Raw genomic sequence first — 17,820 nt, forward strand, 5'->3', positions numbered from 1 at the left:
GAATCCATCTGATCTGGTGCACGGGAAGATCGCAGCAGGGTCTTCCAGGGTACGTGCGGCGCGCTTGAGGTCTTTCTCAGATGGGGAAGAGGAAAACCCTAGAAACCAATGTTTCAGGCAACCATTGCATGATCCCAGGGACCACTACCATTATATAATAAGGACAATTACGGATTCAACCCATCAAAGAGTCCGTAATTGCATACTGGTATCTATACATTCTAAAATTACTCCATACCATCTAAAATGACGTAATATCCCAAAATGCAATTACTTAAGCGGATATTTACGTTAAGACAGCCATAATGTCTGAAATTCCTCATAGACATATGTCGGCCCACCAAATGATCTTATATCCAGGCACCTGAACCTACAGCTTTTCCCTACTTGATGAAAAAAAAGAAGATGAATGCTTACTTCTGCAAGAACTTTTGCAACAGAGAGAAGCATGTTGTTGGGTAGCGGCCTTGAGCTCGATCCCTTTCCCTCTATAACTGCAAAGGAGATCCTGCATTATGGAATTAAAGCAGGAAATAAATCAAATATTAAAGTTTCCGTTTTAATTCTTACCATAAATCTTCATGCCATAACCGTAGCTGGGATTTGGGGAAACCCTGAGAGGCGGTCTATATAGCCCAGCCTCTATTCATCTAAATGGTGATGGTTGAGAAATCAACTGCGCGTCTCTCAGAAGCAAACCCCCAAAATCAGTTTCTCTCTTGTTTCTTTCTTCCTCTCTTGCTCACAGGTCTTGCATTTGAGATGCTGCTGTTGGTGGACCTACTTCACAGACGCCGTTCTGCTGCTTAAGATTCAACACATGTACCTGAGCGTCCTTGGAGTTTCTCTGCTATGAAATTCCAGTTCTAAGGGCCGTGTTGCTCCACGAGCTGCGGGAGCCTTTCATCCTCCTCTAGCCTCCAGTGGCCGCAGGGCCGAGCGCCACCACTTGCTGCATCCATGCTTGACGACTTCAATCGACTCTGTGTATCCTTCTAAAACTTGAATACTCTAACTTATATAGAAGTTGGAGACAGAAAGAGAGGTCTTAGTGTAGTTTAGGGGTCACTTTTGTTGGTTCTGTGCTGCACTCCAATCTGGGAAAGCTTTTGAGGAAGGCCAGGCGTCGGTCTGGTCCGTTTATGGAAAAGACAAGACCACCCTGCTCCACCCAATCGACAAGAAACATACAAATTGAGTAATTAAAATATTCTTACCCGATATTGTTACCAGAGCTAACACAGCCTTGATCTTGATTCTAAAATAAATAAATCACCCACCTATATACCCAGCACATGCTTCTGTTTAATCTGTCCTAGTGATGACATTCAAACTCTACTAAGAAGGGTCAACAAGGCTCCAGATGGCAGATACATGCAATATGCACACTATCACGATCAAGATCTCCATGATAACTCTTCCATATAACCACAAAACTGGACAACTAACCCCATCCAAAATTGCCTAGCCAGTCTTGAACCTTTTTCAAGCATTCAGGTAGATTCATAAAATATTAAAATGTTGTACTTTCATGAACCTGCCTCCATTTTTTGAGATAAGTTTACAAAATATTTAACCATTGTTCTAGTCGCCAAACAACCCCGTAATAATATGTTATAAATGTTTCATGTATCTATAATTTGGTGCATATACATGAAATAATAATATGTTGTTGCTACTGCCAAATAACCCCTTAGTTGCCTTTGTCATAATCTAAAATGAGCAAGCATAACTTCATCTATGAGCCATTCTAGTGGAACATGAACCTAATCCTACCACCCAAGTGAAGGCCGAAGTTTCTTCCATTCCCTCATCCGTAGGTCTGGGTCTGCTTTTGGTATTTCAGAATATTGCTTGTGAAGGCCGAAGTTTCTTCCATTCCCTCATCCGTAGGTCTGGGGCTGCTTTTGGTATTTCAGAATATTGCTTCCATCAAATTTAAATTTGTATATAGCTAGCCCTTTTCTGTATCAAACCAGCTTCAAAAGACTTGTTTTGTCAATTAAAATCTAGGTTACTAACAAAGTTTTCTTGACATTCAAAGAGGTTGGACAGCAGAATGAACAAGTGATAAATCTGGACAAGGATCCAAATTTGTACAGCAAACAATAGGACTCGCAAAACAAATAGTTGAAGTGATTTTTTTTTCTTTCATAAATTGGATTAAAAAATAATTGATCTACAAGCAGAACAAATGAATCCCTAAGAGGACAAGGGGTTAGGTGGAGGCTTCAGCCTTTCAGCTGGGCAGTGGGCCACGGCCATTTAGCTGAAAATGAAAGATTTACTTTCCAAATTTGCACTAGTGCAAAATGAATGCCTATGAAATGAAGAAAGCTTAACATAATCAAACTCGAACTTAACTGATTTCTGCTAAAAGTCAAATGAGGTTAATTTGATATCTAAATCTAAATCTAGTCTGACAAGTTTTAATAACTAATGAACTTGGGAATATAAAACTGACTTCTAAAATGCAACGATACATATACTCAGAATTGATCTAATATGCAGAGATTAAACGAATGGATTGAGAAAGGAAGTTCCCAAGACACAAAAATTGAAACATCACATGTTCCTTAAAATATATCATGCAAAAACTGTGTGTTCTTATTATGAGAAAAATGAATGATGTTCATTTCTAACGATGAACATTCCATTATTTCTAAAAACAAATTAACGTGGTGTTCAGCGCATGCATACCGAAAGCATTCTTAACAAACATGCACATCATTTGTATCAGTTGGAATCTTATCCCTTCAAGGTAGCAGGCCTTCACCAATTTTAAAACTAAGAGTGTGTTTGATAGCCCGGGTAAAAGCAATTTTTTTGGAGAAAACTATACGGCGGGTGAAATTTCACCCGCCCGTACTCACGACGTATCTTTCACCCGCTCAACGGCTCCCGACCAGACGACGCAGAGGGGAAAGGGAGAAGAAGAGGGGTAGAAGCAAAGGGGAAAGGGAGAAGCAGAGGGGGAAGGCAGAAGCAGAGGTCCAGCGCTCACCCGCACCACTACCGCCGCTCTGCCTCTCTCTTGCTCTCGTTGTCTCCCTTGTCTCCCTTTCTCTGTTGCTATTGCTTCTCTTGCTCCTCGTTGTCTCCCTGTCTCTCTTGCTTTGGTTTTCTCCCTGTCTCTCTTGTTCTACCACTTGTAAGATCTTTCTCCGCTTTGGAGGTGGGGAATTGCGTTTTGATTTTCTTAGAGTATTTGGGATTACGTTTTCCGTCATTGTTCATTTATTGGCATTGGAGTCATCCTGTTTGTTGTTTCTTGCTTTGGCTGTATTGGATTAGCAACCAGGCGTAGTTTTTAGGTTGCTTTCCTGCTAAATGAATGGATGGCTATTCAGTTCTTAGGTTGCTTTCCTGCTAAATGTTACATAGTTTTCTAGACTTATTTTGTATTTTGACTACATAGAATCCACACTTTATATCAAATTAAGTAGTTTTGTGTCTTGGGAACTTCCTTTCTCAATCCATTCGTTTAATCTCTGCATATTAGATCAATTCTGAGTATATGTATCGTTGCATTTTAGAAGTCAGTTTTACATTCCCAAGTTCATTAGTTATTAAAACTTGTCAGACTAGATTTAGGTTTAGATATCAAATTAACCTCATTTGACTTTTAGCAGAAATCAGTTAAGTTCGAGTTTGATTATGTTAAGCTTTCTTCATTTCATAGGCATTCATTTTGCACTAGTGCAAATTTGGAAAGTGAATCTTTCATTTTCAGCTAAATGGCCATGGCCCACTGCCCAGCTGAAAGGCTGAAGCCTCCACCTAACCCCTTGTCCTCTTAGGGATTCATTTGTTCTGCTTGTAGATCAATTATTTTTTAATCCAATTTATGAAAGAAAAAAAAAAATCACTTCAACTATTTGTTTTGCGAGTCCTATTGTTTGCTGTACAAATTTGGATTTGTCCAGATTTATCACTTGTTCATTCTGCTGTCCAACCTCTTTGAATGTCAAGAAAACTTTGTTAGTAACCTAGATTTTAATTGACAAAACAAGTCTTTTGAAGCTGGTTTGATACAGAAAAGGGCTAGCTATATACAAATTTAAATTTGATGGAAGCAATATTCTGAAATACCAAAAGCAGCCCCAGACCTACGGATGAGGGAATGGAAGAAACTTCGGCCTTCACTTGGGTGGTAGGATTAGGCTCATGTTCCAGCAGAATGGCTCATAGATGAAGTTATGCTTGCTCATTTTAGATTATGACAAAGGCAACTAAGGGGTTATTTGGCAGTAGCAACAACATATTATTATTTCATGTATACGCACCAAATTATAGATACATGAAACATTTATAACATATTATTACGGGGTTGTTTGGCGACTAGAACAATGGTTAAATATTTTGTAAACTTATCTCAAAAAATGGAGGCAGGTTCATGAAAGTACAACATTTTAATATTTTATGAATCTACCTGAATGCTTGAAAAAGGTTCAAGACTGGCTAGGCAATTTTGGATGGGGTTAGTTGTCCAGTTTTGTGGTTATATGGAAGAGTTATCATGGAGATCTTGATCGTGATAGTGTGCATATTGCATGTATCTGCCATCTGGAGCCTTGTTGACCCTTCTTAGTAGAGTTTGAATGTCATCACTAGGACAGATTAAACCGAAGCATGTGCTGGGTATATAGGTGGGTAGATTGGGGTTGTTATGTTGATGCATGCATGTCAAATGTGTGTTGACATTCGAAGAAGAATATTTTAATTTAATGTTAGAGACAAAAATCTGAGGATCTTGTCGATGAGAGGTAAAAGAGAATATGGGTGCATGTATTGTGTACCAGCAGTCATTGTCTTACATGTTGATTTTGGCTGGGTTGATTTGTGTCTTGTTGGTATTAACTATTAACTTTAATTGGTTGATCGAACCCCTTCACTTGGTCAAGATAGCAAGCGTTAGCAGTTTATTCTGATCCACCAGGTTTTAGCCCAAGGTAAAATATGTAACGCATACAGAATACACCAACTCTTGTGTACCCTGAAAAATATGTTGACTTGCTCCTGAGGTTTTCTTTACCTGATTTATTTATTTCAGAATCAAGATCAAGGCTGTGTTAGCTCTGGTAACAATATCTATTAAAATTTGCGGACACACACTAGAAAGCCCAGCCTCCTTTACTCAGAAGAAACTTCATTACAATTAGGGTAAACCTCTTAAGCTTAAATACAGTATCCTGTAGTAACCTGGGGCCGGGTTTATTACATTTAGGTTCTCCACCCGACCCGACTCATCTCGCTAGGAGATAGAACCTATCGTGCCCTAATTACTAAGGATCCTGGATCCTGGACTTGGTCCGTCTCTAACGGGCTGTGATTCTCCAAAACTTTTTTGAGATATCTTGTAAGTAATTTCAAGTTCTGTTCGGATTCTTAGTGCATGTTATGCTAGTAGTTAAATATTTTGTCCTTTGTCAAATTTTTAAAGCAATGATGAGGCTAGAGATCAGTGGAGTACAAATGCCAATTTTTTTTTTCTGTTTTGGAAATTTATTGATGCAGGGTGTATCTGTTTGGATTAGATTTAGATCCTTTCTCTGATTTATAATTTATTTATTTGGCTCCTTACTTGCTTCCATTTACTAAGTGGAACTTGGACCTTTTAACTCACTCTCAAGACCAGAAGTAGTTAGAAAACACTATTTAAGGGGACGTGTAGGTTTTGCAGGATCATTACTGAATCGGTTAAGAATTTCTTTTCCCTGATTTCGTTAATTTCTGTGCTCTTTGCTTTCTTTGGTTCAATTTTTGCTTCTATCTTCCTTCTATTCGTCTTTCCCAGGGATTAGAGTGAGGGGCGTTAATGACTGTTCAGCTACTGATTTTTTCATATCTAATAGTTTTTTGTCCTGTCAGGAGATGAATGTGGGTTCCAGTCTTGTAGCGTCAGCAATAGAAGAGGCATGTGGAACAAGCAGGTCAAGGATAAGAGAAATGTACAATAGTTTAGGTGATCTTGGTAGGCACATTTAAGTCCTACTCTAGTTGATATTATATGTCACTAATGGTTTTTTTATTGAATTAGGTAATTTCATTTGTGGTGTTTGTTAGGTGATGTTGCATTGGCTTGTAGACGGACACAGTCACTTCTTGCACTCCCTCGCCCAGTTTATATCCGAGAGTTATTTTCTATGCTTCACCAGCTAAGGTACATATTTTATTTGAAACATGTTCTACTTTTGTTGTTCTTTTAATTTTTCACTGACATGCTTATTTTTGCCAAATCATAAGCACGTGCTTCAGTTTTTAGTAGGAGAAGAAGTAGGAACATCCACATATTTGTTTTGGAGATGTTGCAAATGATTGTATGGAAAAGTAGTGCTTTGACTTGAACATGTCGGATGAAATCTTTTGTCAGAACCGCAAAAACTTCATACAAAGAAAGGAAGTTAAAATGAAAAGAAAGAAACTGAACAGGTGTGCCAAATTTAGTGTATTATACATAATAACCTTCTAATAACATTTAAAAATTGATTCTTATTTTATCTAAAATGCTAATAATGCCATGAATGAAGGCCAAAGCTAACAAACAAAATCCATTTGTGTAGTCCATTCAACTAAGAAAGGCTCTGTCTAACTATGCATTTGGATATATGTAGTTTCAGGAGGTTCAAGTTCGAAATTGCTATTGAATTTTGGCCTGTTTCAGTGCAACTTCAAACCCTGATGCAGGAACCGTAGGAACGAAGAGATCTGATTAAATAAACTAAACTTCGCGGGTTTTTCTTTGAAGATCTGAATCCAGGATAACATGTTCGGTTCAGACTATTTGACTAGGTCCAACCGGTTTGTAGTTTAGAGTCAGACACAGCTTTTAAGTGAAAATTCAAATGGATCAGGTGAAACATGACCTTGAATTAAAACCAGCTGTGTTGGCTTATCTAAGAGTTAGAGAATTTAGGTGCTTCACTGGCATCAGATAAGGTTTTCTCTTGGTGGGACCTACAGAAATTAATGTGGATGAATTCCAGCAGGATCTAAGTATGAGCTATGTCACATAGGTGAGGGGTGCATGTGCTGGAGCGGCACATCTCAAAAAATTTAGGTGCAGCAGTGCGGCGAGGGTATTTATTATATATATATATATATATATATATATATATATATATATATATATATATATATATATATATATATATATAAAGTATATATGTGCATATATTAAGTAATTACAAACAATAGCATGACCATGTATACTACAACTTTTGCAATATATAACATACTTGCATTGCATACGAGGATATCAGAACAACGTATATAATATATTATATATAGTAATTTAGTAACATAAGTATATAACATACTAACAGTATAACATAGTACAAAAAAATGGTAGAATCATAGAAGCAGAAATTGAGAATTTGAAAATCAAAACTTCCAAAGGAGTACATTGAGCACGGACTGGGCTGCATAATGCATATATACAAAAGCTTATATTATATATTATAAGTTTATAACTTGACAATATATCACTATATCAGTTGCAAAATATATATACATGGCTGACTATATATATTTGTTAGTTGAACTTTGAAACTTTTATCGTAGATTCAAGAACAAGCATCTAAAATAAAAATATAAAATGCTAATAGGGCAAAAGTATGCAGCAGTAATAGCAATTCAGTCAGCGCTCAGCAGTGGATACCAACACGATACAATGGGGCAGACACGAAAATATAAACAGCAGTAAAATCAACTTTAAGAGGTGTAATGAAAGACAAACGCAGAAGGGGCAGCAAGACAGCACACAGATGGAATGATTCCTTACACTGGAAGCCTGGAATCTGTCTATTTCCCGAAGGGTTTGGGTGGAGACATAGCGCCTCTCATCACTGTAGGAGATGGTGATGGTGGACTGGAGCTTCAGTGCAGCAAGCCAACAATGCCTCTTGTTGTTGGATGGTGGCTGCTGACGTTGACTCAACACCCTCTCGTCACCGGAAAAGGCTTGTTCGCTGAAACAGTGAATATCGCCGGAAGGGGAAGCATGGCAGGGTCACTGGTGAATGGTTGTAGCAGGGCGACGGTTTCGTCTGAAAAGAATCCAAGCCTCACTCCCCTTTCTGTTTACATTTTAACAAACTAAAAAAAAGGGGATGCATTTGGACCCGACGTGGGTTGACCACACCTGACTCGCAGTCCATCAAAATTGAACGAATATAGTCCGGCGCGGCTGACCGCACCCGACTCACGTTGACTGGGCTCGGGTGTGAGACAAAGCCGCACCCGAGTTTGCACCTACGTCGCGTTGACATGGGTGCAGCAGCTAAAGAGAAGCATCTGTGTGACTTAGACTATAAGATTCTCTAGGCTTAGGTTTATATTTTGACTTAAGCTGAAATCATATCAACATGGATGACATACGCTACGCCCAACCCATCCAACACTCAACCCATCCAAGTACTCGGAGGTCTTACTTCCAAAATGTTTTATGTTGAAAAAAGTGCACAGCTTAACTGGAAATCATGTCTGAGCTATATTAATCTATTACTTACACCAAACAGGTTTAGCTGAACTGAAAATCGAACCAAAAATCGCACCCGTGTTAAGATGTAATTTCAAAGATCTTCAAGTGGAGAAATGGTTGTTCTTTAGCTTGGAGTAGGAGGATTTCCATTCTGATTGTTTATGTCTGTGTGACACACACACACACACATATGTAAGGGAAGTTCTATGCTTCCATGTGCCAAATGTTGCCGGATAGCTAAAAATTAAAAATCTGTCCCTAGGAAACAACTGTCTCATGAGCATTAGCGACGGTTTATGATGTAGCAATGGTACGTGGTGCTTTTAGCAATGATTCATGGCTCTTTTAACGACAGATTTTTAATTTTTAGCCAATCCAGCACATGGCAGCATATAATTCTCATCTCTGTGTGTGTGCGTCTCTCTCTCTCTCTCTCTATATATATATATATATATATATATAGTTTTTGCGCACTTTAGTCATGTGATTTTTCATTGATATGTGTGCTAATTGGATGTGCTTTTGTTGTACTTGCAAGTAATGAAGCAGGTGGTGGAAGCACTACTCGGAAAAAGAGTCTTATTGTAAACCTTATGTGCTCTTGTCGCGAAAAGGAAATAAAATTTCTTGTTCGGACATTGGTATGATGTATGCCACTTCTTTCATGTGCTTATAAATTGGTTAATCTGTTTTGCATGTCTTATGAACATGTTGTCTGTTAAAAGATTCATCTTTGCTTTTGGTATATATATATATATATTGTTCTTGTTTTTGCCCCCTGCTTTTAGGTAAACCCTGTTTGAGTATGCAAATTTTGTCAAATTGATTTGTAGGTGAGGAATATGCGTATTGGTGCCATGATGAGAACAGTTCTGCCAGCTCTTGCACAAGCTGTCGTGATGAATTCATTGCCAAGTTCATCTCCAGAGTTTCTGAGAGTACAACTTCAGGTTTTCTATGGAAATTTATATATTCAGATAATTTTGCTGAGTAGATAGTAGCCCACTTCCCAATTGCAGACCCTGTGAAGTCTGTGGTGCATTTTGGGTGTCTGGGCATTTTCTGTGATAGAGCAGAAAGGGAATCATAGAAATATTGATTTTTTTTAGGTGGATTTTTTGTATTTGTGATATTCTTTCAGCAGCTATTATTTCATTTGAGCAACTTTCTCCAAATTGGTTGTGGACTTGTTTGACAAATGTTCATTATGTTGTATGTCAATTGTGAGAATAGCATGAATCCTGCCTATGTTATAATGGGGCATATCTCATCCCAATCTAGGAAATCTACTTGACACTAGGCAGTAGCCATCCAGTAGGTCTTACTGCTCTCCATTTGTTTAATTTGTCCTGTAATATCCTTAATAACGGTTGCAAGTCATCAGGCTCCATCTTAATAATTTTTCTTTGTTTTTTTCTATGGTTGTTGTTTGCTTCCATTGTTCAGGAACAATTGTTCCCCCTCATCAACATGTATTAAGTATAGGACGATAGAATTTGGTATTTTTTCTCCATATGAGTTTACAGAAGATGTCTTCTATTTTTTTTACCAATGACTTGATTTTGAAAACATTTTTTTGTCTATTTCAGAGCATATCTGCGGCAATTGTTGAGGCTTACAGCATGCTTCCTAATCTGGTATTTATTGTATTTTTACTCTAGAACTCAACAATTTGCATACATTGTTACATATATTTCCCATAATAGTAAATTGCCTAGGGACGTCGGATGTTCTGATCTTCTGATGATTTCTGATATGAAACTGCCCATCATTGGTAAATTCAGCTATTTTATGTGAAACAAGTATCTATATGGGTAAATGCTCTGTGCAGTGTTTGACCTATGTTCCATTTCATTTATTTGTTTATTTCTTTCCCAAGAGGTGATCAAATGAGCTTATGCATATGACTTCACGGATTCACTAAGGACTTCATGTTTCTGGAAAGCTTCTTCTGGAAATGATTCTGACCTATGTTGATATTGGGGGTGATAGGCCTACTTGCAACATCTAGGCTCAAGCATGTATGTAACTATGCATGTGTTTCTACTTGCCATGCTATAAATTCAGATTCCTTGTGATGCTTGCTTATTCTTGCTTTTTATCTTTAGAAGTAAATGACTTAGGTTATCCGGGAAGCACATCTGAGAATTTAGTCCTTCATGTGTCTTGTATGCCATCTCTATTTAAGGATTAATCTGTTTTGAACTATTGAAAACTATTGTGATCATTGTGCAACTTCTGGCTTATATTACAAATTTGAAGTCATTATGGGATATCCCAGTATTTTTTATTTAGCTGGCTCCAAATATAATTTTTGTGGGGCTACTTGGTGTTGGTTCCTCTTAATTTCTTGTTTTCTTGCTTCTCTTTTTTGTCAGGCATTTGGTGCTTATTGTTCTTTTGGACTGGGTAATAGTCTGTTTAGTGGCAGAAGATCCTACTCCTTGAGAAGTGCTCATTGCATATCTTTCATCATTAATATATGAATTCTGGGAGCAAATTTTGGTTGCTTCTCTTGTAATGGAACTAAATTTGTTCTGGGAGTTAATAAAATTAAATTGTTCAGCCATAATAAATTATCCTAGATTGGAGTTCAGGCATGTTCCTCACTGTTGCTACAGTATTGTCTTTTAAATGTCATAAATTGCAGTCGGGGTGCATTGCATGGTAAGCCAATAAGCCATCACGTTGACATCACTTTTTTTTTTTATTTGTTCTATATCGTTGGACTTGTGGGGAGGTTTCATTTATTTGATAAGAACTGTCTTAAGTGTGTATTACTAAGTTTAGTATAATTGAACACTGATGAAGATACCAATTTAATGATAACCATTGTCATTGATGTAATGCAATATTTTCAAAACATTGTGGTAATATCACAAACAAGACTTGGTGCCGGGTGGGGTACCGGCTTGACTTGGCCCAGACCCAGGCCCAAAAATTGGGAGACGGGCTGGCTTGAATGGGCCTGACTCAGCCTGCTTTGTCCCAATAATTTATATTTAATATTATTTCATTATTATATATATATATATATGTATAATTATATATTTTATTATTATTAATTATATTTATATATTATTTTATATTAAAAACTATTTTAATATTAATCAGGCCTGGCTGGGCCCAAGCTGCAGTTATAGGCTGCGGCCCGGCCCGATGCCCAGGTTTAATCACAAAAAACAGGTGAAACAAAAAAAAAAAGTGAATTTGTCCCACATTTGAAATAAATACAGCAATAACTTTGCTAGATTTTCATTTTTGTCTATTTTAGTGTTTAAATTACTATTTTTGAATATTTAACGATGTTTCATAAGAAAATGATTGGAAAGTTCATAATCTCATAATTTTTTGTATTATTTTAATATATTTTTTTCTTTTTCAATTCCTGAAATTTTCTGGGGAACAAGGATAATTTTTAGCTGATTTCCAAAAAAAGTGTTGCTGATGTAAACCTGAGAACCACATTTGTTGCAATGATGTTAGCCAAGTATTTCTAGCTCCAAGTGCTTCCCTAGCTTTTCATGACAAACTGTAATAAAAGTGTTCCAGATGTAAACCTAAGAACACTATTTGCTACAATGATGTTAGCCAAGTAGTTCTAGCTGCAAGTGCTTCACAAGTTTTGCATGATAAACTGTAATCATTACTTGTATTAGCTGAGTTTCATTTTGGCATTTTCAAGACTTACATAATTAATTTTCCTTTTTAAATGTCTTTTCTATAGGATTTACTTATTCCTTCAGTCATCAGCAAAGGCATCCAATTTTCATTGTCGACTTTTGTATGGTTCCCGGGGTACCTATTAGACCAATGCTGGCCAAGTAAGCTCTGAAATGTCATATCTCAAAGTGCTGGACAAAGTTGATTATCTTTTTTTTGGTATATTGGATTAAAGTATTTGAGCGTGTTATCCATAGAGTTACTAATGGAGTTTCACAAGCATTGAGACGGTTCCAAGGAAGAGCTTTTACTTGTGAATATAAGTATGTTCCACTATTGTCCTTTTATTTGACTTTTTTCCTAGCATTTTCTTGTACAAATTTTAACTCTGTTGCTTTTCTCTTTACCCCCTTCTTTTGTGTAGATTCCTCTGCTCGAAGCATTTACATCATTAATCCATATTTTAAATTTTCTTCACTGTGGTTCATTTATAAAAGTAACATTTGCCTTGTAGATATGATGGACAACGTGCTCAAGTTCACAGATTAATGGATGGTTCCATAAAAGTCTTTTCTCGAAATGGGGAGGAAACAACTTCAAGATTCCCAGATTTGGTTAAGATAAGCAGCGAGTCTTCTAAACAAGCAGCGGAGACCTATATTTTGGATGGGGAGGTGATAAGTTCCTTCATGCTGGCCAAAAGTTTTTACAACTTGTCCTCTTCCCTGCTTGTTGATAGAATAAATTGTGCTTCTTGGATGTCTGTGCTCTTATTGTTCATATTGTTTATACAACTGTAGTCTTAAAGGACTATGATTGAGATGTTGGTGGCTTACACCTTTTCAACAATGTAAGACCTTTTTGCTAGGTAAAAGGCATGAATGGTTGAACTTTTTCGTGAAGTCTAAGCCAATGCGGATTCCAAAATTAGTGTCACTGAGAAGCCATGATGCAATATAGTTACATTAGTTTTCCTTTTCACTTGATATAAAGTCTTTTGGAAGCTAGAACATTTGCTGCTGTAACACAAAAACTTTGGTAATAAAAGAACAAAATTTTTTCACAAGGTCAATTTGAACCAAAGCATGTTTGTACTAAATTAGTAGTCACAGCACATTAGCATGTTGAGACTATGTTATACGTTTTAGATGTGTATTTTCGATCATTTAAAAAAAAAGGGCTCTTATGACACCAAAATTTTGGTAGTAGGAAAGATCCAAGACTTTTCATAAAATCAACTTGAATTGAAGCATGTTTTGTGCTAGCTAATAGTCATAAACGTATCAGAGGTTGATATTATGTTTAAAATGTCTTGATCAATGTTCATGCATTTAATTAGAGTTGTCTGGTTTTGGCTATACAGGGCTATAGCAGTTCTCGTTCTGACCAGAAAGTGCAGATATTGGGCCCAAATATTCATATAAAATTCTTCTGCACGTCAATAATGGTGCTACTACTAAGTACTAATTATATTTTGGCATAATTTTAAATATAAGCCATTAACTTGTTACAGTTTTTATTTTCATAATGACATCCATATGTTGATTGGGTAATTATTTACTTTTCTTGGTTTCTTTTATGCTTATAGGTGAAGAAGAAAATTTTTTAATGTTTTAAATTTCTGTTATGTGTCCAAGCTTTGTGAACAAAAAGGCATTCATGCTTATGCTTCATTTATAGTTTTTGGAAATGATTCTGAACAATTTGCACTTTGAGTTATTTTGTTTAAGAAGTTAGCTTTTTTCTTATCAGGTGGTAACAGTTGACAGGAAAAATGGCAACAAATCATGCCTTTTCAGCTGTTGTGTTCACGGGAGAGGGGTGGAAGGGGTTCCTCAGTTGAGATTGACAACATTAAGGTGACTGCATGCATTATGAAAGTCAACTTATTATAAGAGTTACTTCGTGAATGAAATGTGTGATGCCTTGGTACTTCCATTTGTTGATTTTACATTGGATTTGTTGCCTCATCAAGTTATGCATTGGTTTTTCTTTTTTGTTGGTCTTGTAATTTTTTAACAAGACTTTAACGCTCACACACATATGATAGATTTTACACCTTATGATTACTAACTTGCTTTCACTTGTCTCCTTTGATTGTGTTTTGTAGAAATACGAACAAGAAGAGGAAGAGGAACAACGATCACGATGTAACGTGGAAAACCCTCAACACGAGGGAGAAAAAACCACGAATGAGGAGGAGTTGGTGCCCACTAGCAGCCAGACTCTCTCTCTCCTTAGATTATCATTAACTCATAAGGATTAGGGTTACATGACTTAAGTAGTGCCCAAAACGGGCTACAAGGCGGATCGGGTATGGATCCGGACCCGAAACGTACGATCTATCAACACTCCCCCTCAAGTTGGGCATACATATCAAATATGCCCAACTTGGATACATTCCTCTCAAATGAAGCTGAAGGAAGAGCTTTTGTCAGAACATCAGCAGTTTGGTCTTCAGACTTCATGAAAGGTAAGATCAACTCTTTTGCATCAATTCTTTCCCGAATGAAGTGACGATCAATTTCAACATGTTTTGTTCTGTCGTGAAGAACAGGATTGTTGGCTAAGTTGATTGCAGACTTGTTATCACAGTACATCTTCATAGGTCCTTCAATCTCTATTCCAATGTCAGTCAGCAATATCTTCAACCATAGTAATTCTGACACTTCCATAGCAACTGCCCTATATTCTGCCTCTGCACTAGATCTAGAGCAAACATCCTGTCTCTTGCTCCTCCATACAACAAGGTTTCCTCCCAAGTAGACACAGTACCATGTAGTAGATCGTCTGGTATCACCACAACCTGCCCAATCCGCATCAGAATAGCCCTCGATTTCCACAGTCTCTTGTTTCACATACAGGAGTCCCTTGCCAGGATTTTTCTTCAGGTAGCATAGCACTCTGTCCACAGCCTTCAGATGTGCATCGGTTGGTGCATGCATGAATTGGCTCAAAACATTCACCGCAAAGGTGATATCAGGTCTCATGAGGGTAAGATAAATTAACTTCCCAACCAGACGTTGATATCTCCCATTGTCTTCTTCACAGAGAGGCTCTCCATCTCTAAGACTCAACTTGTGTCCAGTGTCAAATGGGGTAGGAGTAGGTCTACATCCCAATTTGCCAGTTTCTTCCAGCAGATCTAATGTGTATTTCCTTTGGTTTAGTACAAGACCAGTACTAGACCTAGCAACCTCCATACCAAGAAAATACCTTAGCTTACCAAGATCTTTGAGATCGAATTCTGTAGCCAGTAACCCTTTTAGCTTGATAATCTCCTCCTCATCATCTCCTGTGACAATCATGTCATCTACGTAGACCAGCAGGAGAGTAACCCTGCTCTCCTTCTTCTTCACAAACAGAGTGTGATCTCCATTTCCTTGTTTGTATCCATGACGTATCATCACTCTTCTCAGTCGTTCGAACCACGCTCTGGGCGATTGCTTAAGGCCATATAAGGCCTTCTTCAGCTTACAACATTTTTCTGATTCTTCATATCCTGGAGGCATATGCATATATACTTCTTCTTCGAGGTCACCATTGAGGAATGCATTCTTAACATCCAGTTGATACATCTTCCACTCCTTCATCACAGCTAGGGATATAACCACCCTCACTGTCTTCATTTTCGCAACAAGAGCAAAGGTTTCTAAGTAATCAATTCCATATTTCTGGCTAAATCCCTTGGCCACAAGTCGAGTTTTATATCTTTCAATACTCCCATCTGGTTTGTACTTGATGGTATACACCCATTTGGATCCAACTAAGTGAGCAGCTTCAAGAATCTTCAACACTTCCCATGTCATATTTCTTCTTAGGGCATCTATTTCTTCTTTCATTGCATCAGCCCACTTAGAGTCACTTTGAGCTTCAGCAGCAGTCCTGGGGATCACAGCCAAAGAAAGAGTATAAACAAAACACTTGTTATCTTTTCCAAGTCTGGAATAAGAAACAAAATTACCAATGGGGTGTTGAGTACATGACCTTACACCCTTTCTCAGGGCAATGGGAAGATCTTCATTCTTCTTTTCAACCTCATCATGAGTCTCCATGGTCTCCACGGTAGGACTTGGTTCATCCAGGGAAGGAGTGGCATTGGTATTGGAAGTAGATCTAGCATCACAAGTCATCATCTCTGTCTGAGTACCTCGTCTAGAGTAGAACTGTCCAAACAGCCGAGGGCCTTCCTTCTCAATGCTAGTGTCACACATTTCCTCCTTCTCAGGCACATCAACAGTAGTAAGCGATTCTACTTTCTTGTAGTCGAAAAAATCTATAAACTAAAGTTCATGTCTCTGAGAATACTCTTCCCTGCCCACAGACTACTCCCCCTGAAGAGGATTCTCACCAAAGTAAGAGGCATGTTCCAAGAAGGTAACATCCCTCGTAACATAAACTCGACCAGTAATAGGATCAATACATTTGTATCCTTTTTGCGTAGGAGTGTATCCAACAAAGACACCTTTGATAGACCTAGGATCAAGTTTCTTGACATTTGGACTGTGATCATGGATAAAACATACACAACCAAAAACACGAGGAGGAAGAGGGAATGGTGGACGACTGCCAGGAAGCAACGAGTGGGAAGTCCTACCAGAAGAACTGCATCACCCCCATAATGTTTAGGAAGATTTCTCTGAAACAAAAGAGCCCTGGTGACATTAAGAAGTTGACGATTTTTCCTTTCAGCAACCCCATTTTGAGGGGGGGTATAACTACAAGATGTCTCATGAACAATCTCCCGTTGTCTAAGAAACTCCTCAACAGGCTGACACATGTATTCACGGGCATTATCGGACTGGAAAGTTTTAACATTCGCACCATATTGGGTATGCACAAGAAGAATGAATGTCTCAATGATACGAGGAACCTCACTGCGGTCTTTTAACAAGTACACAAATGTAGCACGAGAAAAATTATCAATGAAAGTGATATAATACTGGAAACCTTGACGGGTATGAATCCCCGAAGGTCCCCATACATCAGAGTGAATCAGGGAAAAAGCTTCATTAACACAACTAGTAGAAAGAGGGTACGAAGCCCTCACATGTTTGGCAAACTGACAAACATCACAAGAAAGGGAAGACAAATCAAAGGAGGAACACAAGTCTGGAAACAAATGTTTCAAAATCCCAAAAGGTAAATGCCCAAAACGTTCATGCCAGTACATAAAGGACTGAAGACAATATTCTCTTCTCTTATCTGTCTTGCGGATCGTTGTCAACAGAGTAGTAGCCACACGTATGGGAAGACGATATAATCCATCAAAAGCTAAACCAATCCCAATCCTCTTCCTTGTCACCAAGTCCTGCAAAATACAGCGATCGGCAGAGAAAATAAGTTCACAATTCAATTCTTTAGTAAGTCTACTAACTGACAAGAGATTTAAAAGAAACTGGGGAACATGTAAAGCGCCCTGCACATGAAATTTGTCCAACAAGGACATAGTGTCTTCGCCTGCCACACAGGTAGAGGAACCATCTGCAAGAGAAACACGTTCCTTTCCCAAGGACAACTTATACTCATAAAACAATTTCGGATTACCTGTCATATGATGAGTAGCACCACTATCGACAATCCATTCCCCCACAGAAGAGTTACCTTTATTGCCAATAACTGCAAGAGCATGATTAGCTGTAGTTTCCTCTCATGTCTCAATCTTGTTGACATCC

General features: G+C 37.9%; 1 protein-coding gene across 1 annotated transcript in view; it reads left to right on the forward strand.

Annotated features, from left to right (window-relative positions):
• LOC116246798 (DNA ligase 6) overlaps nucleotides 1–17,820 on the forward strand; it is a 44,696-nt gene that overhangs the window by 10,418 nt on the left and 16,458 nt on the right. Inside the window, 11 exon segments of the mRNA XM_050075756.1 lie at nucleotides 5,872–5,974; nucleotides 6,067–6,163; nucleotides 9,021–9,123; nucleotides 9,316–9,432; nucleotides 10,072–10,119; nucleotides 12,210–12,264; nucleotides 12,267–12,306; nucleotides 12,403–12,468; nucleotides 12,660–12,819; nucleotides 13,898–13,928; nucleotides 13,931–14,004. Of these exon segments, the coding sequence (XP_049931713.1) occupies nucleotides 5,872–5,974; nucleotides 6,067–6,163; nucleotides 9,021–9,123; nucleotides 9,316–9,432; nucleotides 10,072–10,119; nucleotides 12,210–12,264; nucleotides 12,267–12,306; nucleotides 12,403–12,468; nucleotides 12,660–12,819; nucleotides 13,898–13,928; nucleotides 13,931–14,004 (894 nt within the window).

This window comes from Nymphaea colorata, chromosome 2, assembly GCF_008831285.2.
Source record: "Nymphaea colorata isolate Beijing-Zhang1983 chromosome 2, ASM883128v2, whole genome shotgun sequence".
NCBI lineage: Eukaryota > Viridiplantae > Streptophyta > Magnoliopsida > Nymphaeales > Nymphaeaceae > Nymphaea > Nymphaea colorata.